Genomic DNA, 23,534 nt, shown 5'->3' on the forward strand with positions numbered 1-23,534 from the left:
ATTTGAAAGTATTGCTGTGTAACCCAAATATATACAAAAATGACAAATTATAATTAAGGCTTCTATTAAAATAAATGTATGAACTTAAAGCCCACTGCTCAATAAACACAAAGCAGCATTCCTGCTGCATTTCACTACAACAGTAAATCAAAAGTGCAATAATAAATGATTTTGTTAAATGTATAAACTTTTATCCTGCTACTAAACAAAACATTCCTGAGTGCCTCCCATTGACCCTTTATCAAACTGGCATGACATTCACCCTCCCCCCACAGTGGGTCAATAATGGTTCTGTCTTTAATGAGACACTTGTGGTCTCTCCTGTTGGCGCACAATAGAAGGAATGTCAACTTCAATGTTTGTGCATGCGATCTGCATCAGATGAAATAACGTTTCATCCGTGCGCGTACTTATTTTTTTTTAAAGATACATTTTTTAGCGTTTATCGCTTTTTGCTACTGGGCAGTCCAGTAGAGAGAGGAAGAACGGGAGACAGAGTGGGGGGAAGACATTCGGCAAATGACGCCCGGTCCGGGAATCGGCCGCGACGCAGCGCATTACATGGTTCGCCACTTGGGTTCCCCCGTGTGTGTACTTCTGCTGAGAAAAGTGCTGGGACAGCGTGGTACCGCGTGGCATGACCACTGCACCCTGATTATTAGTGACCCACAATAGATGGAAATTATGTTAGCGAACTTACCTGATGTATAATGCAGTGCAGCATTGGACACTCAACGCCACTCTGCCTTAGAAGCCCGGCGAATCCTGTGTGTTTTCCTTTCATTGCGGGTGCTCCATCGGTAACAACAGCGGACAGTTTATCAAACCCCCCATATTGCTGCACGGCACTTTCACCATGTTGAATATGTCCACACTATGGCTGACCCCTATTAGTTGAATAGTCGACTAATCGATCGAAAGGAGCCATAGTCGACTGCCAACCTCTTAGTCGAATGCAAAAAAAAATATATATATATATATATATTTTTTTTATCCACTTTTTCTCCCATTTTCTATATTTTCTCCCATCCCAATTTCGTATCATCCAATTCAACCCTCCCCTGTCACAGTCGCTGTTTCTTGCCTCCCACAAGCCGGCTGCAATGTGGACTAAGTCATACATAGCACAAGTCCCCTCCGGTACTTGAGGTAACAGCAGTCGCATCTTTTCACCTGCGCAGCTCGATCTCTCAGTGGCGAGGAGTAACGCGTGGGAGGCTCACGCTGCCCCCAACACTTCCTGATTCTACTGCGCAGGCGCACCAACCGACCTGTAGGAGTCACTGTCCACAACGCCCGATCCCCACCCATCAGTTTCCCACCCCCTAATACGGCCAATGTGTATTAGTACGGACGACCAGCTAAACTGAAAGCAAATGTGGAGCGCTGGGCTCGAACTGACGAGCCCAGCGTCTCCAGCATTTTGTGGCGAGCGCCTTGCCCACTACGCCACGTAGCCGCCCATATATATATATATATATATATATATTATAATTTTTTTTTATATAAATATTGGCCTGGGGCCGCATGGCGCGTCGGAGTTGCCCCTCCCTGTACTATTTGGTCAAACTGGAAGGCAGTCTAGCTTCCTCACCACACACCCAGCCACTGTCCTTCTCCAGGGAAGGCAGAAGCACGGTCGGCTTGTATCACTTCAGCGTTCCTATTGACTGAATGCAAACAGAAAAGGGTCCTGAAGGTACAGTATGTAGTTCTCAGAGCTCTCCAGTGGGTAGTTCCTCTCAGGGAGTATGAAGGTATGTAGTTCTCAGAGCTCTCCAGTGGGTAGTTCCTCTCAGGGAGTATGAAGGTATGTAGTTCTCAGAGCTCTCCAGTGGGTAGTTCCTCTCAGGGAGTATGAAGGTATGTAGTTCTCAGAGCTCTCCAGTGAAGTGTTTGGTCTGAAAACACCACATCTGTTGCTCAAAGACCAGAGGCAGATGGATTTGATGATGGCTGCTCTTTTCTACAGACAAAATACCTCCCCGCTTTCTATGTTTGATCAATGTTGCTGTCTATCTTGGAGGGTACAGGTGTAATTTCAGATTCAGATTCCTTTATTAAGCCATTTGTGTAAAAACACATTGGTAATTGTTGCAGCAATACAGTGTATGCATTTTTTCCTTTCTTTTTTCACAGTAAATGACAAACACCAACGACAAAAAACAGTGCAGTGGAGGATTAATCAATAAAATACATATATATATATAAAGTGAAGAGTGCAGAGTTCCAGTAAGGACTAGTGCAGTGCAGTCAGTGTCATTGTGCCAGTGTCACTTGGGGGCAGAGGGGGGGGGGGGGGGGGGGGGCTGAGGCATTGATCAGCCTGGCAGCTGAGGGGAAGAAGCCTTTGGGATCCTCAGCCTTCTCCCAGAGGGGAGCAGGGTGAAGAGGCTGTGACCGGGGTGGGATGGGTCGGCCATGATCTTCCTCGCCCTCTTCAGCGCCCTGCCTCTGATCTTTTGTTTCTCCAACATCCGTCTCTTTGTTAAAGTGTTGTTATCTCATCAGGGGGGAACTCAGATTAATTTAACATGCATGTGTAGCAGGGTGGATTATCCCTGCTTCGTGGGAACTGTGGGGTGCGGTCAATAGGTAGCGAGACACAGTAGCACCCTGGCCAGCTGCACCTCCGTCTTTGGGGTCCGGAGCGTCAACTGGAGGCTGGTAGTGGGGGTGAATGAGGCCCAGGGTTTACAAACCTGGTCCGGTACTCTGGTCTTCCTCCCTCTCTCTGGAGTAGTCCGCAGTACTCCCCAACACACCCTCACCCTCCACAGTTGCCCCTTTTTCCCTCCCACACCTACTGACCGGATGGTAGAGAAATAACTGGGTTCCCCCCGCAAGCAGTACCCTCCCTTAGTGAGACGACCAGAACCCTTACAATGGAAAAGGTAGAATAGCAAGGGGTTACGATTACATATATTACCCGTAGCAAAGGGTTAGGGTTAGAAATAATGAAAGACACACACAGTGCTCCCGCTCTGGATGACTGTATTGTAACTCAGCCTGGTTACAACAAAGCTACGGCTGGTGATTACTGCACCATGGGTATCCATACAATAATTACTGGCATGAATTATTAGCATAAGTCAATTACAGTATCACACACAGGCACCAAGTGCTCTCAGGTACCCAGACTAAACGCTGCCCACGTCTGGGCGGACCACAGTATTCACCTTCTTTAAGGAATTACACTCTTACTGTCCCCGGTTGAGAATATGGGGAAGGAAGGGGGGAGCATAGGGAAGAGAATAAAGGGATTCACAGAACGGGAATTATTTAGGAAATACACACCTTATCACGCTCAAAGAAAAGGAATAAAATAAAAGAGTGAGCCCACAAAATACCTTGCAAAAGTCCTATGCTAATACCGGTATATATTGTCTGGGGTACCCCTATTGAACTGTGGTTAACAACGTTAACTTCGCCCGCGGGCAGCACCACACTGTATACTGTATATGGAGTCGGGAGCATCAATGCTCGTTTGTACTCATCCGAAATGGCCGCCTCGTCACTCCACTGTTGTCCGGGAGGCAAGATGGCGTCGAACACTCGCGCCGCAGGGGCTAGCAGGCGGAGCTATAGCAGAGAGGCAGTGCTGGCTGAGCTGGTGCTGGGCGAACTCTGCCGGTGGTAAAGAACTCCCCGTGTCCTGCAGGCAGCCTGGGGCAGGGTGTGCTGCTGCTCTCCGGTGCAGACAGCTGTTGACGCCCGGGCAGACTGCTTGGATGTCCCGTACGTCTCTGGCACGCAGACTATACCGTCACTGTAACTAGGTATAACACGAGCAATGCTACTGTGAACCTTAGCCGCACGCTACTTATACCGCTCACTGTAACTAGGTATAACTCGACTCTTAGTGCCCGACTCTGCACTTAATGTTCGTAATATCATAACACTGGTACTGCTAGGATATCGTCTCCACTAGCCAGTACTTCCTATCACCCGTCACGGTTCCACGGGGCACTCCGGCATAAACGTCAGCAACGGGGCTGTCTAGAGCTCCCCCGTTAGACGTGACTTCTCGTGGTCAAGTTCACTGCCGAGAAGAGAACGACTTCCGCTGCACTCCTCTCTTTATCATCTCTCAGCTCTCTCCGCCACTCTCTGCCTGCTACTGCCCCCTGCTGGTCCCGCCTGCCAGTCACACGGGGAGACGCACTGTAAAATATGAATCAATACTGTCATTTATGATCCGTATTCACATGCTCTTGGAACGGGGACGTTTGTGTCATTGTTCGTGTGAATCAATGACACTAGTTAGAATGTCTTTGTGTACAAAAAGGGATATAAACACAGTCAGCAGTTCTGAATAATATACCATATTTTCCAGACTGCTACATTTCCCCCCACTTTGAACTTGCTAAGTCCTCTGCAAGTTAACAACAAAACAACAAAACAAACGCATGCATGAAAACGGTCCTGAGACCAACAGTTTCACACATCGGTTGACAATTACACATTATGCCAACAGTTTTACACATCGGTTGACAATTACACATTATGCCAACAGTTTTACACACTCCCTCAGGAGTTGGACACACTGTTCCGCGAACACGCTCTTGAGCACGTAGTCCTGGCGATACCGAGCGGGTAGCCGACCTCTGGTGCTCCTCTGGGGCCGAGCGGCCTCCACTCTGGGGGGTTCCACCTCCCCCGCCTCCGACTCCGTGTCGGATTCCTCAGTGTCCGTCGGCGGGTCACGGACCACGGCCTCACCCTCCGGGGCCATCGGTGGACCGCCCGCGGCCTCCTCTTCGACTCCGTCTCCGCCGCCTTCCCCCTCCTCTCCTGAAGGGGTCGACTCCACCTCTGACTCGGCGCTTACGGCCTCCTCAGGGGCGTCCCGCAGGGGACCGGGGTGGTTACACGCCCTAGGATGCGGTTCCCGCCGGTGCCCGCAAGCACCTCCGATGTCTGATTCGGACGAGCTCCGCGGTGCCACCGGGATCTGTCGAGGGGCCCTCCCCCGCACTTCCGGGTCAGAAGCCGGGAAGGGACAGGTCTTGAGCTGGTCTCGATGCACGGTCCTTTCTGGACCCCCTGCTTCGGGCCTGACCGTGAACACGGGCGTCCCTTCGTGGCTCTGCTTAACCACCACATATGACGTAGGCTCCCACTTGTCTTGTATCTTATTACGGCCCCGGATTCGGTGGTCGCGTATCAGGACCCGGTCTCCGGCCCGCAGGAGTGCACCTCTGCTCTTCCTGTCGTAAATTCTCTTGCGTCGATGGGAAGCCTGCTTCGCCGTGGCCTCAGCGGCCTCCGCGGCGGCCTTTAGTCGCTCGTGGTGACTCTGCACCCACTCATCTAGGTCCGCCGCCCCCTCCTCAATGACGTCTCTGCCCCCTAGGACATCTCGGGGCATCCTAGCGTCCCTCCCGAAGAGCAGGTAGAAGGGAGAGTATCCAGTGGAGGAGTGCTCGTGGCAATTGTATGTAAGTACCAACTCGGGTAGGTGCTCCTTCCAGTCCCGCTTCTTCTCTGCGGGCAGACTACGCAGCATGTCGTGCATTGTCCGATTGAATCTCTCGCACTGCCCATTCCCCTGGGGATGGTAGGGCGTGGTGCGGCTCTTTGAAATCCCATACAGTCGGCAGAGCTCCTTGATGACGCTCGACTCGAAATTTCGCCCTTGATCAGCATGGAGTCGGGCAGGGCAACCGTAGTACACGAACCAATACTTGATGATGGCAGCGGCGGTGGTCTTCGCAGTCTGGTCTTTGGTCGGTACGGCAATAGTGAATCTGGTGAACATATCGGTCAGCACCAGTACGTTCTCATAGCCACCCACCGACCTCTCCAACACGGTGAAGTCCATGGCCAGGACCTCCATGGGTGCCGTCACGTTAGTGCAGGTCATCTGTGCCTGGGCTTTAGGGAACACGTCGCGGGCTAATGCACATCGCTTGCATTGCTTCACCCATTGCTTCACCTCTTCTGCCATTCCGATCCAGTAGTAACCTCGCCTCATCAGGACCACCGTCCCTTGTCCCCCGTAGTGTCCCGCGTCTTCGTGCTGGGTCTCGTAGATCCTCCTTCGCAGGGCTGTGGGCACCACCAGCTGGAGAACCTCCTCTCCATCCCGGGGATCGCTTACGCGCCGAAACAGCACTTGCTGATGCAGACGGAATCGTTCCCACTGCCCGTATAACTTGCGGAGTTTCGGGTCTCCTTCCTTCAGCTGTACTTTAGTGGGGGGGACCCCCTGTGCCACCGCCCGCCACACCGGACCCAACTCGGGATCGTCCGCCTGGAGCTGTCGCATTTCCGCCCAGTCATATCCGCTGTTCCCCTTCTGTGCCGCTATCCGTCGTGCGCCGACACTCGAGACCTCCCGCGTCTCTGTCGGTCTCCCAGGGCACAGCAGGGCCCGCACTTCCTCCGCTGGGACCATGACGTAGCCCTCGCGGGCGACTGGGGCGGGGACGGACAATGGAACGGCCCGTTCTTGGAGACCCTGACGGGTGTGGGTGCCAGCCGCGGCTATCATTAGGAAGTCTTTCTCGGTGTCTTCCACTTCAGGTTCTGATCGCATCGGCATGCGAGACAGAGCGTCTGCGTTCTGGTTGAGTCGACCAGGTTTGTAGTGCACCACGAAGTCATACTCCGCGAGCTGAGCGTTCCACCGCTGCTCCACTGCTCCCAGGTTGGCCGTGCCGAGGTGTCTCAACGGGTTGTGGTCGGTGATCACGGTGAACTGGGCGTACATCAGGAGGTCTCTGAACTTCTCGGTGACCGCCCACTTCAGGGCGAGGAGTTCCAGCTTGAACGCACTATAATTTTGGTCATTCCTTTCGGACCCACGCAGGCCTCGGCTCGCAAAGGCGATGACTCGCTCCACGCCCTCCTGTTCCTGACTGAGTACCGCTCCCAGTCCCAAGTAACTCCCGTCGGTGGTCACTATGAAGGGGAGCTGGAGGTCGGGGTAGGCCAGCACCGGGGGTGTCAAGAGGCACTGCCGCAGATGATCGAAGGCCGTCTGACACTGCGGCGTCCACTTGAAGGCCTCGGGCCGGCCCTTGGCGAACCCCTTTTTTTCTTTCCCCATCAGGGCGTGCAGTGGCTGGGCCACCTGGGCGAAGTGGGGCACGAACCGCCGATAATAGGACAGGAACCCGATCACCTGCCTCACTTCCTTCGCTGAGCGTGGCGCCGGCCAGTCCTCCAACGCCTTCACTTTGTCGGTGTCGACCTGTATGCCGGCCGCGGAGACGACGTGTCCCAGGAACTTGACTTCGGTCTTCAGAAGGAAGCACTTCCGGGGCTTGAGTTTGAGTCCATGCTCCCGAAGCCGTCCAAACACCAGGTCCAGCTTCTGACAGTGGCTCTCGAAGTCGCTGGCGAACACCAAGACGTCGTCTAGGTAGACGAGTAGGACGTCGAAGGCCAGGTCCCCCAGCACGGCGGTCATCAACCGCTGGAACGTCGCTGGTGCGTTACACAGTCCGAAGGGCATACGAGTCCACTGGTAGAGGCCGAAGGGCGTCGTGACAGCCGTCTTCTCTTGGTCTTCCTCTTTCACCGCCACCTGGAAGTAGCCGGCGGTGAGATCGAGCGAGGAGAAGATCTTGGCCTGCCCCAAGGCGTCTAGGGACTCCTCGATACGAGGTAGGGGGTAGGCATCCCGGTGTGTCACGTTATTTAGGCGGCGGTAATCGCAGCAGAACCGCACGGAGCCGTCTTTCTTTATGACGATCACGGCTGGTGACGCCCACGGACTGCAGCTCTCTACCAGGACACCCAGGTCCACCAGATCTTGCACGTGTCTCTTTACTTCTTGGAACACGTGGGGCGGTATTCGGCGGTGCCGTTGCTTGACCGGGTGTGCGTCACCAGTGGGAACGTAGTGTGTGACCGTGGTTGTGTAACCATAGTCCCCGTCGTCAACGGAGAACACCGCCTTGTGTTTCTCCAATACTTGATTCAGCCGACTCACTTGGGCCTGGGCCGGTGTGAGATCCTGCAGGTTCGCCTGTACGTCCACGGCGAGCCCGCGGGTCTTCCCGTCCGGCTCCGCCTCTGGCGGGCGGTCCCGAGTCTGAATCGCCGTCACTCGGACGCCTCCTTCCACTTCCTCCACGGTCACTCTCTCCTTAGGCCGTACCTGACGGGGGCAGTGGATCTCTGCCAACCTGGCCCGGGGTCGGAGCACCATCTCGACGTTGGTCGGGTTCAACACCCGCACAGGCACTCTCCCCTGTCGGGCGTATGCCACCACGTTCGCCACCAATAGTCCGGGAGGCAGGTTGGCCCTCGGCGTGTGCTCTATCATCACGGGACGCCGCATCCCCGCTGTCGTCTCACAACGGCCTGGGACGACCACTTCGCTGTGCGGGGGAATGACCACTGGTTCCCTGCCGGCCACTTTGACGTACCCCATCCTTCCCGGGGCGATACACTCTCGGGCTTCCTGGGCCATGGCGGCGACCACACGGCGGATGGCGACGCTCCCCGCGTCGACACGTCTTCGGCTCGCCGGCCGCATCCCCTTGATCCCCTTGAACAGGCCATCTACCCCGCCGAGCACGTTCATGCCCAGAAGTCCCGGGATAGCGTCTCCTGTGGCCACTCGGCCTGGATCGTCTTTTAGTATGAATATGCATTTCCCCGGAAATGTCATATCCAGGCACTTCACTTCGGCGTAGAGACACCCCACCACTGGGATCTCCAACCCGTTGGCGGCGAAGAGAGTGATCCAGTTGGAGGGGGTCAACCGCGACCGCGGGAAGTGTCTGCGGAAGTGGCTTTCGGTCATGGTGGTGACTTCGGCGCCGGTGTCGAAGAGGCAGCAGGTCTCGACCCCGTCAATCTGGACGTCTAAGGTGAGACATTCCCCCATGTCTTGCGTCTTAGTGCCCCCTGCGGCCGAGTCGGCGACTCCGGTTACGACGCCGTTGACTGCCCTTCGGGATCCGGGTCGGTCCCCTGACGAGCCCGGAACTTCGGGGGTGGGGGCAGGGGCTGGGTGGGGCTCGCTGGCGTGGCGGGGGCACTCCCTGCTGATGTGGCCCGGCTGATTGCAGGCATAGCAAATCAACCTGCCCTCTTCGTCCCGGCGGGGCAGTTCCCGCTTAGCGGCGGGCGCGTCGTCTCTGCGTCGCCGTCCGGGGCCGCCTCTCTGGGTCGCGTCCCGCGTCTGTTGGACGGCCTGGAAGAGTTGCTCCTGACGTGCGTCCAGCCGCTCTTGCCCTGCGAAGAGCCGCTTAAAAGCTCCCTGTATTGCGTCTCCGCTCATCGGGGCCTCTCGTCCTTCTGCGGCTGCGGCGTGGACCAGGGCCTGGGCGCCACCCCTATTGGGGGGCAGGACCATCTCCTCCTCCGACCAGTCTATCGCCGCCATCATCAATTCGAGAAACGTCTGCTCTCCGTTCTCTTTTATGGACTTCTTCATCTCCCGTCGCAGCATCCCATCCTTCAGGCCTACCACAAACTGCTCCTGCAGCCGGGCGGCAGGATCCGCGACTCGTTGGGGTTCCCGGCCCTGTATGCGACGCATCTGTTCCTGTAGATCATACGCAAACTCCCTCACGGTCTCGCCATCTCTTTGTCGGCGGTCGAGGAACTCTCTCAGGCGTTCACTGACCGAGGTCTTGTCTCCGTACGTCTCCTGCAGCACCCGGAACACGGCGTCCGGCTCCGGGGCGGTCCCTTCTAGCACGAAGCGCACTGTCCGTTTAGCCGCGCCCTTTAGATGCTGCTGTACGAACTCCGCCTGTTCGTCACCGGGCACTCTGCTGCTCCGAAAATGCACCTTCATGTCTCGGATCCAGTCGTCCACCAGCGGCTCTCCTCTCTCTTTCCCCCCTCCAAATTCGCTGCACTTCCGCTCTCGTTGGACGTACACCACTGGGAGGGGCGCTGGAGGAAGCTGTTGGATCATGGCTTGGGCCAAGGCACGCGACTCTCTGTGCCTGGCCTGCTCCAGTTGTTCGTGTTGGTGGTCTAGGGCTTCCGCCTGGTCTTGGAGTTGACCCTTTAGGAACTCCACTTCGGCGGTCAAGGTCTGCACCGTCTCGGCTCCCCCCTCTTCCTCTTTGAGCGGGGGCGGCGAGTCACCTCCTTGCGTCACCCGGGACGGCCCGGCTTTGGCATCGGGCTTCGGGTTGTCGTTGTCCGACATCTCAGGTCTCTGGGTCGTCACTTACAAGGGAGTGGAGTAGGATGTTGATCCTGTTCGTGACGCCAAATGTAGCAGGGTGGATTATCCCTGCTTCGTGGGAACTGTGGGGTGCGGTCAATAGGTAGCGAGACACAGTAGCACCCTGGCCAGCTGCACCTCCGTCTTTGGGGTCCGGAGCGTCAACTGGAGGCTGGTAGTGGGGGTGAATGAGGCCCAGGGTTTACAAACCTGGTCCGGTACTCTGGTCTTCCTCCCTCTCTCTGGAGTAGTCCGCAGTACTCCCCAACACACCCTCACCCTCCACAGTTGCCCCTTTTTCCCTCCCACACCTACTGACCGGATGGTAGAGAAATAACTGGGTTCCCCCCGCAAGCAGTACCCTCCCTTAGTGAGACGACCAGAACCCTTACAATGGAAAAGGTAGAATAGCAAGGGGTTACGATTACATATATTACCCGTAGCAAAGGGTTAGGGTTAGAAATAATGAAAGACACACACAGTGCTCCCGCTCTGGATGACTGTATTGTAACTCAGCCTGGTTACAACAAAGCTACGGCTGGTGATTACTGCACCATGGGTATCCATACAATAATTACTGGCATGAATTATTAGCATAAGTCAATTACAGTATCACACACAGGCACCAAGTGCTCTCAGGTACCCAGACTAAACGCTGCCCACGTCTGGGCGGACCACAGTATTCACCTTCTTTAAGGAATTACACTCTTACTGTCCCCGGTTGAGAATATGGGGAAGGAAGGGGGGAGCATAGGGAAGAGAATAAAGGGATTCACAGAACGGGAATTATTTAGGAAATACACACCTTATCACGCTCAAAGAAAAGGAATAAAATAAAAGAGTGAGCCCACAAAATACCTTGCAAAAGTCCTATGCTAATACCGGTATATATTGTCTGGGGTACCCCTATTGAACTGTGGTTAACAACGTTAACTTCGCCCGCGGGCAGCACCACACTGTATACTGTATATGGAGTCGGGAGCATCAATGCTCGTTTGTACTCATCCGAAATGGCCGCCTCGTCACTCCACTGTTGTCCGGGAGGCAAGATGGCGTCGAACACTCGCGCCGCAGGGGCTAGCAGGCGGAGCTATAGCAGAGAGGCAGTGCTGGCTGAGCTGGTGCTGGGCGAACTCTGCCGGTGGTAAAGAACTCCCCGTGTCCTGCAGGCAGCCTGGGGCAGGGTGTGCTGCTGCTCTCCGGTGCAGACAGCTGTTGACGCCCGGGCAGACTGCTTGGATGTCCCGTACGTCTCTGGCACGCAGACTATACCGTCACTGTAACTAGGTATAACACGAGCAATGCTACTGTGAACCTTAGCCGCACGCTACTTATACCGCTCACTGTAACTAGGTATAACTCGACTCTTAGTGCCCGACTCTGCACTTAATGTTCGTAATATCATAACACTGGTACTGCTAGGATATCGTCTCCACTAGCCAGTACTTCCTATCACCCGTCACGGTTCCACGGGGCACTCCGGCATAAACGTCAGCAACGGGGCTGTCTAGAGCTCCCCCGTTAGACGTGACTTCTCGTGGTCAAGTTCACTGCCGAGAAGAGAACGACTTCCGCTGCACTCCTCTCTTTATCATCTCTCAGCTCTCTCCGCCACTCTCTGCCTGCTACTGCCCCCTGCTGGTCCCGCCTGCCAGTCACACGGGGAGACGCACTGTAAAATATGAATCAATACTGTCATTTATGATCCGTATTCACATGCTCTTGGAACGGGGACGTTTGTGTCATTGTTCGTGTGAATCAATGACACTAGTTAGAATGTCTTTGTGTACAAAAAGGGATATAAACACAGTCAGCAGTTCTGAATAATATACCATATTTTCCAGACTGCTACACATGGTTAAAGCTAGACCATTAATTCACACATGCACCGAACCCAAAGTATGCATTGAAGTACATTGTACATGTACCGTTACACCCCTAACACACACACGCACACACACACATACATGCACACAATGAATATTTTCATTTAGGGAAAAAAGTAAGCTTCAAGCCCTGTCAGTGTCTCTCTCTCTCTCTCTCTCTCTCTCTCTCTCTCTCTCTCTCTCTCTCTCTCTCTCTCTCTCTCTCTCTCTCTCTCTCTCTCTCTCTCTCTCTCTCTCTCTCTCTCTGTGTCCTTGTCCTAGTTTCCCTTTTCACGCTTCTCTCTGTTTCTTTCTCTCAGTTCCTCAGCCTTGGTACCTCAGGCTTTCTGGTAACATCTGACCGCTAGAGCCAGTTCTTAAAACAACCATTCCAACCATTCTAATATACCAGCTGATCTAGAGGCAGTTCTTAAAACAACCATTCCAGCCCTTCTAATATACCGGCTGATCTAGAGGCAGTTCTTAAAACAACCATTCTAATATACCAGCTGATCTACAGCCAGTTCTTAAAACAACCATTCCAGGCGGTCAGGTGGCGTAGCGGAGATTGCGTTCGTCACCAACACCGGAGACGCTGGATTCGCCTGTTCGAATCCAGCTCACACCTCCGGCGTTGTCACCAGCTTGGCTGGCCGTTCACACTAATACAATTGGCAGTATTAGAGGGTGGGAAAGCTGGCGGGGTGGGTCCGGGTCGTTGTAAACAGCGACTCATACAGTTCGGTCGGGGCGCCTGCTCAGCGCGGATAGGATCTAAGGGGGATAGTGTGATCCTTCCACACGTTACACCCTCTCAGTGAGAGTCCGCGCTGCCAGGTGAAAAGAAGCGGTTGATTGGCTAGACGTGTGTCAGAGGAAGCACGTGATAGCTTCCACTCTCCCAGACCGACTGTGGGGGGTAAGTGCGCAGCGACCAGGAAGGGGATTGGGAATTGGCATAACGACTAACATTGGATCAATAATAATAAAATAAAACATTCCAAACCTCCTAATATATCAGCTGACCTAGAACCAGAGTTACTAGACCTCTCACTCTTCAACCTTAAACAAACACCATGACTTCTTCATCTAGGTCACTATGTTTCCATTCACATTAATATTCCACATACTAACTAATATCCTGGTTAAGGTCTTATTATTCCAGATACTAGCTAATATCCTGGTTAAGGTTTTATTATTCCAAATACTAGCTAATATCCTGGTTAAGGTCTTATTATTCCAGATACTAGCTAATATCCTGGTTAAGGTCTTATTATTCCAGATACTAGCAATGACCAGGAAGGGAATTGGCATAACAACTAAATTGGGGGATGGGAGAAAAATGATAGAAAGGCAAAAAAAAAACAAAAAAACATCCTGATTATTATCCGACATAAATGTGTTTGGAAACATCCATGGTATGGAGATACAAGTTCCTACAAGTTGTACTGCTCTGCGCTGAGAACGTCTTGTTAGTGCTACTGCCCTGAGAACGTCTGGTTAGTGCTGTTGTACTACTGCCCTGAGAACGTCTCGTTAACTACTGCCCTGAGAACGTCTTCTTAACTACTGCCCTGAGAACGTCTTGTTAACTACTGCCCTGAGAACGTCTTGTTAACTACTGCCCTGAGAACGTCTTGTTAGTGCTGACGCTGATAAGCACCGTTAGCAACAAGCGATATCTATTGGTTTGAATGTGAAGTGCTAATATTGCTGATTCAGGAGACCCGTTTAACCTGTTCTCTTAACCAGTTAGCTGCTGCGTCAAGGTTTAATCTCTCTCTTGTCTTAAAGCAATAACATATTATTGAAAATGTTTTTTGCCTAGTCTTGGTATGGATCTGTCATTCTGAAAGGTTATTTAGATGATGTGGAAAATGTAATTGGTAGTCCTTGCTGTTTGGCCTGGGTTTTCAGTCTTCCGATTAACTAGCCTTAGGGCCTGTGTCGACCGGGGACGTTTTATGAGTTGTCAGCTCCTTTCTGTCATTAATTTCTATGCTACAGACGAGACAGGCGCGCTCCTTTTCCCAGCCTCGCGTTTTAGCGCTCTCGGCGGCCAGCGTTTTTGGGCGGAGCGCTCCCAGCGCCTAAAGTTGAAACTAGTTAAACTTTTGAAGAGGAGCGCCGCTCATCAAGGTAACTTTTTTCGACAGACCAATCAACATCGAGCAAGTGGCAGAGCCGCGGCAGTCGCGAGACTCAGGAAAACGCTCTGAGCATGCATATTTTTGCTTTTCAAAGCGGTCCGCCTTGAAAAAAACGTCCCCGGTGGACACAAAGCCTTAAAGGTCACATACTGTAGAACATTTTTTTTTCTTCTTTTTTTATTATAAAGCAGGTCTAATTGCTACAAACATTAGAGTTGGGCTCCATATTCAGATCCATATTATCTGTCTGTCGGTGTTTATATTAATTCAATCAGCGCCAGAGGTCGCTGTGTACCGTGTGGTAAGAAGGCCACCGCTTTAAAGAATAGGAATACATGGCGGTGTTTGCAGGGCTCAAACTATATTATATCAAGTTTCTCAAGTTTCTTTAATAGTTGTCATACAGAAGTACAGAATACTTTCATACAAAATGCTTCTTACTGTTACGCTCCAGAGACTGTGCTAGACAAGATAGTATCAAATAACATAGTATAGCATGTAATTTAGAAGTAGAAAATGAGGTCACAGTGTTCAGTATAGACATATGTACAATGTTCGATGCAGAATAGACGTAACTGAGTTACCATATAATATACAATACTATGCAGTGTACTAATATACAATACTATATAGTGCAAGGCAGAAATGGGATGAGGTGCAATTTACAGTAGGTGTACGAGTTGTAGTGCAAATCCTTTATCAATAAATATAAAGTGTGTTTGTGTGGTTTAAGTGAGTGTGTGCGTGTGGGTGTGTGTGGTGTGTGCTGTGTGCATTTGATGGTTGTTGCATAGTGTTTATTGTTCGTTTAGCAGCCTGATGGCTGTACTGAATTCTGCCATCCGGACACATGCCATTTGAAATATGATTATAGAATATAGAATATCAGGCCTAAAATGGTTATGCGATTAAAATGTGATTAATTAGATTAATTAATTACAAATCCTGTAATTAATTAGATTACATTTTGTAATCGCCTGACAGCACTAATTAATATCTCTGTGTTTATATTCATATCTCTCTGTGTCTCAGTGTTTATATTCATATCTCTGTGTCTCAGTGTTTATATTCATATCTCTGTCTCAGGTTTTATATTCATATCTCTGTCTCACTGTTTATATTGATATATCACTGTTTATATTCATATATCTCTGTGTCTCAGTGTTTATATTCATATCTCTCTGTGTCTCAGTGTTTATATTCATATCTCTCTGTGTCTCAGTGTTTATATTCATATCTCTCTGTCTCTCAGTGTTTATATTCATATCTATCTGTGTCTCAGTGTTTATATTCATATCTCTGTCTCAGTGTTTATATTCATATCTCTGTCTCACTGTTTATATTCATATCTCTCTGTGTCTCAGTGTTTATATTCATATCTCTCTGTGTCTCAGTGTTTATATTCATATATCTCTGTGTATCAGTGTTTATAGTCATATCTCTCTGTGTCTCAGTGTTTATATTCATATCTCTCTGTGTCTCAGTGTTTATATTCATATCTCTCTGTGTCTCAGTGTTTATATTAATATCTCTCTGTGTCTCAGTGTTTATATTCATATCTCTCTGTGTCTCAGTGTTTATATTCATATCTCTCTGTGTCTTAGTGTTTATATTCATATCTCTCTGTGTCTCAGTGTTTATATTCATATCTCTCTGTGTCTCAGTGTTTATATTCATATCTCTCTGTGTCTCAGTGTTTATATTCATATCTCTGTCTGTGTTCATATTCATATCTCTGTCTCACTGTTTATATTCATATATCACTGTTTATATTCATATCTCTCTGTGTCTGTGTTTATATTAATATATCTCTGTGTCTCAGTGTTTATATTCATATCTCTCTCTGTGTATCAGTGTTTATATTAATATCTCTGTGTCTCAGTGTTTATATTCATATCTCTGTGTCTCAGTGTTTATATTCATATCTCTGTGTCTCAGTGTTTATATTCATATCTCTGTCTCAGTGTTTATATTCATATCTCTCTGTGTTTCAGTGTTTATATTCATATCTCTCTGTGTTTCAGTGTTTATATTCATATCTCTCTGTGTTTCAGTGTTTATATTCATATCTCTCTGTGTCTCAGTGTTTATATTCATATCTCTCTGTGTCTCAGTGTTTATATTCATATCGCTCTGTGTATCAGTTTATATTGATATCGCTCTGTGTCTCAGTGTTTATATTCATATCGCTCTGTGTCTCAGTGTTTATATTCATATCTCTCTGTGTCTCAGTGTTTATATTCATATCTCTCTGTGTCTCAGTGTTTATATTCATATCGCTCTGTGTCTTAGTGTTTATATTCATATCTCTCTGTGTCTCAGTGAGTAGGCGACACGGGAAGCTGCTGGGGTTCCTGAGGACCTTCATTAAGTCCAGACCGTCTAAACAGAAGCTGAAGCAGAGAGGCATCCTGAAGGAGAGGGTGTTCGGCTGTGACCTCGGAGAACACCTCCTCAACTCTGGACTGGATGGTAAGATTAGATACACACACAAACACATGCAGACGTACCATAACTGGAGCATAGTTATTACCATTTAATATAGATTATACATCTTTACATTATGTTCTATACAGTATATTTTCCATTATATCTTTACATTATTGAACGTTTATTTAGTTATCTCTATTATCTAGTTATAGTTATCTAGTTAATAACTATTCCTATGATATCAACATTTCTCTGCTAGAAGTGGTTTGATCTGGATTTCAGCAGATTTTCCACTCTTTAGCTGACAGGCCTGGATTCCTACAGCATTCTGGTAGGTCCATAGAGAATAGCAAGTGTTTTTTGTGTTGGTCTGGTAGGTCATTATTGTGGTTTACTGTCTGGTATGTCAGTATGTAACAACCACCCCTCACTGACGCTGGAAGGGCAGGCTATAGTGGGGAACAACCGCTGTCAGTAAGCCTACAATTTACACAGGGCAATAGCTAATTGAAACAACACTGATAAACAATAGTTACACTCAAATGTGACTCACCATTGGCACAGGCTGCCCTCTCTTGTTCAAGTTCAATTTTATTTGTATTTGTCAGAACAAAATACAGTATACTTTATAATGAAATGCTTATTTCTTGTTCAACAGAAATAATAATAATAAAGGAAAAATTAAACACAAAGATTATAAAACTGACTTTCAGTCCACTGCAAGTCATTGTAACTTTTCAAAAACAAAGTCAATAATATTTCTGGTAATTCAAAACAAAATCAATCACCTTTCTGGTGATTCAAAAACGCAACGTAAAAATAGTCTTCTTTTCCCACCCCAAAAGGTTATTTTCCCCCCAAAATAAACACCACGCAGTGCGTGGCAATCGCTGCAACAAACAAAACAAACAAACGTGTGTGTCTGTGTGTGTGTCTGTGTCTGTCTCCAGTCCCGCAGGTGTTAGTCAGCTGTTCAGATTTCCTTGAGCTGCATGGAGTCGTTGATGGAATCTACAGACACTCTGGAGTCTCCTCTAATATCCAGAAACTACGGTACACTCACTCACTCACACACACACACACACACACACACACTCGGGTTCCTTTATTGTCACTTATTTCAGTACTTTACAGCAAGAACAGTGAAATTCTATTTATTGTGGTCCCTCGACCATAGCAGCTTCTATCTTAATAATAAGATAGATTCTTAATAATAAAATAAGATAAAAATACAATAAATTTAGCATAGAATAAAGTAAGATGACTAAAATAAATATTACTATATACAGTTCTAAAAGTGTGCAGTGCAGATCAGGATGTAGATATTATACTATATACATTTTAAATAACAAAGATGGCTATGTACAGTTCCAAAAAAAAATAAAATTGTGTAATGAGTAATGTGCAAATTATTTTGCAGTGCAAAATGCAATGTGCAATATGGTTGTCAGCCGCAACAGTGTTTCTCAAGTGTAGTCCGGGGGGGGGGGGGGGGGGGGTTAGCGTATGCGGGCGGGCGTCAATGGGCTCTGTTTATGAGAGGCTTGGGGGGGGGGGGGGGGGGCTGTTCTTCAGCCGGTTGGTTCTGGCTGTGTGGCTGCGGTAGCGCTTTCCAGACCGCATCAGCTGGAACAGTCCATGGTTGGGGTGATTAAGGTCCTTGATAATTTTCCGGCTCTCATAGATTTGTAAGCTCACATCCACAGATCTTTTGTGCTGTCCTCACGACTCTGCTCAGCGCTCTGAGGTTGAGGTCGGTGCAGTTCCCTTTAATTTAATTACCGTGTTGGAGCTGTGCGTGGCTACGCAGTCATGGGTGTACAGTGAGTAGAGGAGAGGGCTCAGGACGCAGCCCTGGGGGGGCTCCAGTCTTGAGAGTCAGGGGGGCGGAGGTGTGAGGGCCCATCCTCACCACCTGGCGTTGATCCGACAGGAAGTCCAGGATCCAGTCACGTAGACTGGGGTTGACTCCTAGTTCCCTGAGCTTGGTGTCGAGTCTGGCGGGGACTATGGTGTTGAACGCTGAGCTGTAGTCCACAAACAGCATCCTCGCATAGTTCCCCGCCTTCTCCAGGTGGGTGGTGGCCTCATGTAAAGTTGTGGCTATTGCGTCTTCTGTGGATCTATCTTGTCTGTAGGCGTATTGGTGTTTGTCCAGGTTTAGCGGTAGGTTGTTGTTGAGCAGGGCCTTGATGTGCTTCTCAAAGCATTTTCTCAGTATTTGGGTAAGAGCAACTGGGCGCCAGTCATTGAGGCTCGTTACCTTGCTCTTTTTTTGTTACTGGCACAATGTGGGCTGATTTAAAGCAGGAGGAGACTATACTCAAGGAGAGGGACAGGTTGAATATGTCCGTGATAGGGCTGTCGTTCGATGGGCACGGGATTCAAATGGGCTTTTATAAAGCCTCAAATGACGGCTTACAATATTTCATAAAAGCAAAGTGTTTCGTTTGTCTAAGATTTAAAAAGGTTTAAACTTTACAGCACTGACCATTCTCTATAGTATTTTTAGTTTTACCTGTGTTTGATAAGACACCCAGTTAGCAGCAGTGCCTCAACCCATATACAAACATGTCTTAATAAAACGTGCTTAATTAAGTCGAATTCTGCCTTTGTCTCTATTAACTACATATAAATATTTATATAATTGTTTGCTTTATAGACTAAGGTTGCAACATAATTATGTAATGTAATGTCGTTGGCTGTGTAACGGAGAGCAGCCGTCCAGGCAGCGCAGCTCCTGACTCATTATTAATTTCTTTTTTTTTTATCCACTTTTTCTCCTTTTCTATTTTTCTCCCATCCCAATTTCGTGTTTCCAATTCTCCCCTCCCCTGTCTTGAACATTGCTCGACTATGCCCCCCACTGGTCGGTTGTAGGGAGGATAGAAGCCTTGCATCACGTGTCCCCTCCGGTACACGAGGAGGCAGCCTGTCACATCTTTTCTCTTTTTTGTATCCACTTTTTCTCCTTATTTTTCAATTTTTCTCCCATCCCAATTTCGTGTATCCAATTCTCCCCTCACCTGTCTTGAACGTTGCTCGACTATGCCCCCCACTGGTCGGTTCTAGAGAGGATAGAAGCCTTGCATCACGTGTTCCCTCCGGCACACGAGGAGGCAGCCTGTCACATCTTTTCGCCTGCCAGCGCGGACTCTCATTGGTGAGGTGTAACGCATAGGAGGCTCACAATACCCTCGCCACTTCCTGTCTCTGCTGTGCAGGTGTCTCCCAACCGACCTGTAGGGGTCGCTGTCCACAACGTCCAATCCCCACCCATCGACTTCCACCCGCTGACTCTGCCAAATGAGCCAGTACGACGTCCGGCCCAAGCCGAAGGCAATGCTGAGACTGGGATTCGATACCGGAGTCTCTTGCATTGGTGACGAGCGCAATCTCCGCTACGCCACCCAGCCGCCTCCCTGTCACATCTTTTCACCTGCCAGCATTTAAAAACAGCAAAGTTGACCAAAGTGCTGTACAAGTCCCACAACATAAGATAATAAAAAAAAGAAAGTATTATTATTATTAAAGAAAAATCGACGGTCAGCCCTAGTCCGTGAACACCCCCGCCAGCTCCGCCGCGCATGCTCTGATCACCCGGCCTGGGAGGTTATCTGGCCCGGATGCTTTCCTGATGTTGATGCGCTTAAACCCAGCGAGCACATCAGCCTCGGTGATGACCAGGGCACTGCTCATTTTGGCGGAGGTAGGGGTGGTGGGGGCTCGTACCGGGAGGTTGGTGTTTTTAACCTCAAACCGGGCGTAAAAGCTGTTCAGCTCATCTGGTAGAGAGGCAGAGATGTTAGCTGTGCTGTTGGGTCTTTCTTTCAAGTCTGTTATTTATTGTGTGTAGTCCCTTCCATACACTTTGTGAGTCACACACACACTCACACTCACTCTCACTCTCTCTCCATCTCTGTTTCTCTCTTTCTCGCTGTCTCTCCTCTCTTTCTCTCTCTCTGTGTGTGTCTGTCTCTCTCTCTCACTCTGTCTCTCTCTCTCTCTTATAGTCATGAGTTCGACAGTGAGATGGTTCCAGACCTGACTAAGGAGGTTTACATGCAGGACATCCACTGTGTTGGTTCTCTGTGTAAACTGTACTTCAGAGAGCTGCCCAACCCCCTGCTAACATACCAGCTGTACGACAAGTTCGCTGTGAGTACACACACACACACACACACACACACACACACACACACACACACACACACACACACACACACACATACACACTCATATGAGCTCATATTAGATTACTTAATTTCAACTGTGTTAAAAAGTATATAAATATGACGGGACTGATTCATTCAGCAATGCTGGAATATATATTTATTTAGACATATATCTCTCTGAAACACACATACATGTAGACATTGATATTTCTGAGACACACATACATGTAGACATTAATATCTCTCTGAGACACACATACATGTAGACATTAATATCCCTCTCTGAGACACACATACATGTAGACATTAATATCTCTCTGAGACACACATACATGTAGACATTAATATCTCTCTGAGACACACATACATGTAGACATTAATATCTCTCTGAGACACACATACATGTAGACATTAATATCTCTCTGAGACACACACACATTTCACCAGACAGTTCAGAGTGCAGGATCACTCTATAACCACCATGACACCCGTGAGTTTTAACAAACTGTCTGTCTGTAGGACTGTATGGGAGACATGACGGATGACGACCGCATGGTGAAGGTTCACGATGTCATACAACAGCTGCCGCCCCCCCACTACAGGTACACTGACCTGTCTGTCTGTCTGATAACCTGGCTGTCTGTCTGTCTGTCTGTCTGACCACCAAGATTTCAGAGTTTTTCTGTTATTTTTCTGTTATTCTTTTGAACCGACTCGTAGGAGAACATGCATACAGCAGCCAGGTAGGGGAGGGGGGGGGAATTGGCACAACAACTAATTGGGACGGGGAGAAAATCAGAGAAATCAGAAACAGAAAAAAAATTAAATAAAAAAAAATTCTTGATTTTGCAGCAGCTTTTCCTCAACAATTGCAAAGTTCTATGTGATTTTATTGCAGAAAATTGTTAGTTAATAAAAAAAAAAAGTGATTTTATCACCTGTAACCTCTGTCTCCATACAGTACCTCTATTCACCTCACCTGTAACCTCTGTCTCCATACAGTACCTCTATTCACCTGTAACCTCTGTCTCCATACAGTACCTCTATCAGTTCTCTATCAGATTATAATGTGTAACAGTGAATTATCGATCAGATAATAATGTATAACAGTGGGGTCTCTATCAAATCATAATTGATAACAGTCACTGTTAACAGTGGGTTCTCTATCGGATGATAATCGATAACAGTGAATTATCTATCAGATAATAATGTATAACAGGGGGTTCTCTATGAGATGATAATTGATAACAGTGAATTATCTATCGGATAATAATGTATAACAGGGGGTTCTCTATCAGATGATAATTGATAACAGTGAACTTCTATCAGATAATAATGTATAACAGGGGGTTCTCTATCAGATGTTAATTGATAACAGTGAATTATCTATCTGATTATAATGTATAACAGGGGGTTCTCTATCAGATGATGTATTGTTGTTTTTCTCTTCAGGACTTTGGAGTTCCTGATTCGTCACTTGTCTCGTCTGGCCACCTGCAGCACAGAGACCAACATGCACATCAAGAACCTGGCTATAGTCTGGGCCCCCAACCTCCTGAGGTAACTAACTAACTAACTGTCACATCAAGAATCTGGCTATAGTCTGGGCCCCCAACCTACCGAGGTAACTAACTTATCTGTCACGTTGTTGGATTTCGGGTCATCAGCCAGTAATCACCTCGTCACCTGGGGTTCCGTGAAGTTTATGCGTTGGGTTTATCTCTTACTCATCGTACTGACTGATACCCTCTCTCCCTCCCCGGTGATACATTCGTCTCAAAAGAATTAACGACACACTGGAAACGTGGTACCTTTCCTTGGAACGTTATGTTTATTTCCATAAACATACTCTGTACAAGATGGAAACCGTTCTGAAAAGTCTTTGAAAAGTCTTAATTCATTATTATTATTATTATTTTTTTTTTATAAACATAACATAAATTTAGACACACAAGCATTAACAGTAAATATCCTAAGTAAATCACAGGATTATACATTTCAAATCAATATAAATGTAGTTTACGGGATATATATACCTAATACTTGCAGTCCAATACAATACATTATGCTCTTGCTCGCTCTACCCCCCCGGACCCCCACTTGGATAATCCATCCATTTTCATTCGTTTCTAACCAGGAACTACAATTCATATGCTAGCTTTTATTCTCTCCACCACTTCTAACCAAATTGCAATGTTAGTTTCACTGATACCTAAAATTCTTACTGTAGATATCTCTAGATAAATCACATCGAGATAGGTAAGAATCCATACCTTCCGGCACATTTTTTCCGGTTGAATCCATCGTTTCCGTTAATTCATTATTCTAATGATCTCTCTCTCTCTCTATCAGCCCGGTGGTTGTTGTGGCCTAGTGTTATCCAAAAGGCTTCCCTGTTAGCCGAAGCTAGCTCGTGGCAACCGGAGGGTGGGGGCTACGCGTCAGCTTCCCTTCCCCCACCCTCCAGCTCCTGAGGTCTACGTGTCTACGCTTCGTTTCTTAGTCAAACCGGAAGAACTCCCAGCTATAAAGTATAGCCCATAGCAACCGCGCAATGCATCTACGTCTCCTGTCACCTATGACCCAAATCTTCCCCTACCAGCGGCTTGCCTGGCCCCCTAGCAAGCCACCCTATCTCATCACTATAGCAACGGCTTCTCTGTTGATATTAATTCCCCTCCCTAGCCGACCAGCTATCTTTGTTGATGCGACCGATGGCCTCTGTGCGGCTGGCTGCTACTCCCCCACCCTGCACTCTGTCTGCTCTGTT

General features: G+C 48.5%; 1 protein-coding gene across 1 annotated transcript in view; it reads left to right on the plus strand.

Annotated features, from left to right (window-relative positions):
• arhgap33 (Rho GTPase activating protein 33) overlaps positions 1-23,534 on the plus strand; it is a gene marked incomplete at its 3' end in the record, with an annotated part of 143,872 nt that overhangs the window by 71,903 nt on the left and 48,435 nt on the right. The window contains exons 11-15 of the mRNA XM_084336594.1: positions 16,482-16,631; positions 17,540-17,642; positions 20,603-20,747; positions 21,284-21,366; positions 22,217-22,324. Of these exons, the coding sequence (XP_084192720.1) occupies positions 16,482-16,631; positions 17,540-17,642; positions 20,603-20,747; positions 21,284-21,366; positions 22,217-22,324 (589 nt within the window). The remainder of the gene's footprint in view (positions 1-16,481; positions 16,632-17,539; positions 17,643-20,602; positions 20,748-21,283; positions 21,367-22,216; positions 22,325-23,534) is intronic.

Source organism: Notolepis coatsorum, assembly GCF_963971535.1.
Source record: "Notolepis coatsorum genome assembly, chromosome: 19".
In the NCBI taxonomy this organism is placed as follows: Eukaryota; Metazoa; Chordata; class Actinopteri; order Aulopiformes; family Paralepididae; genus Notolepis; species Notolepis coatsorum.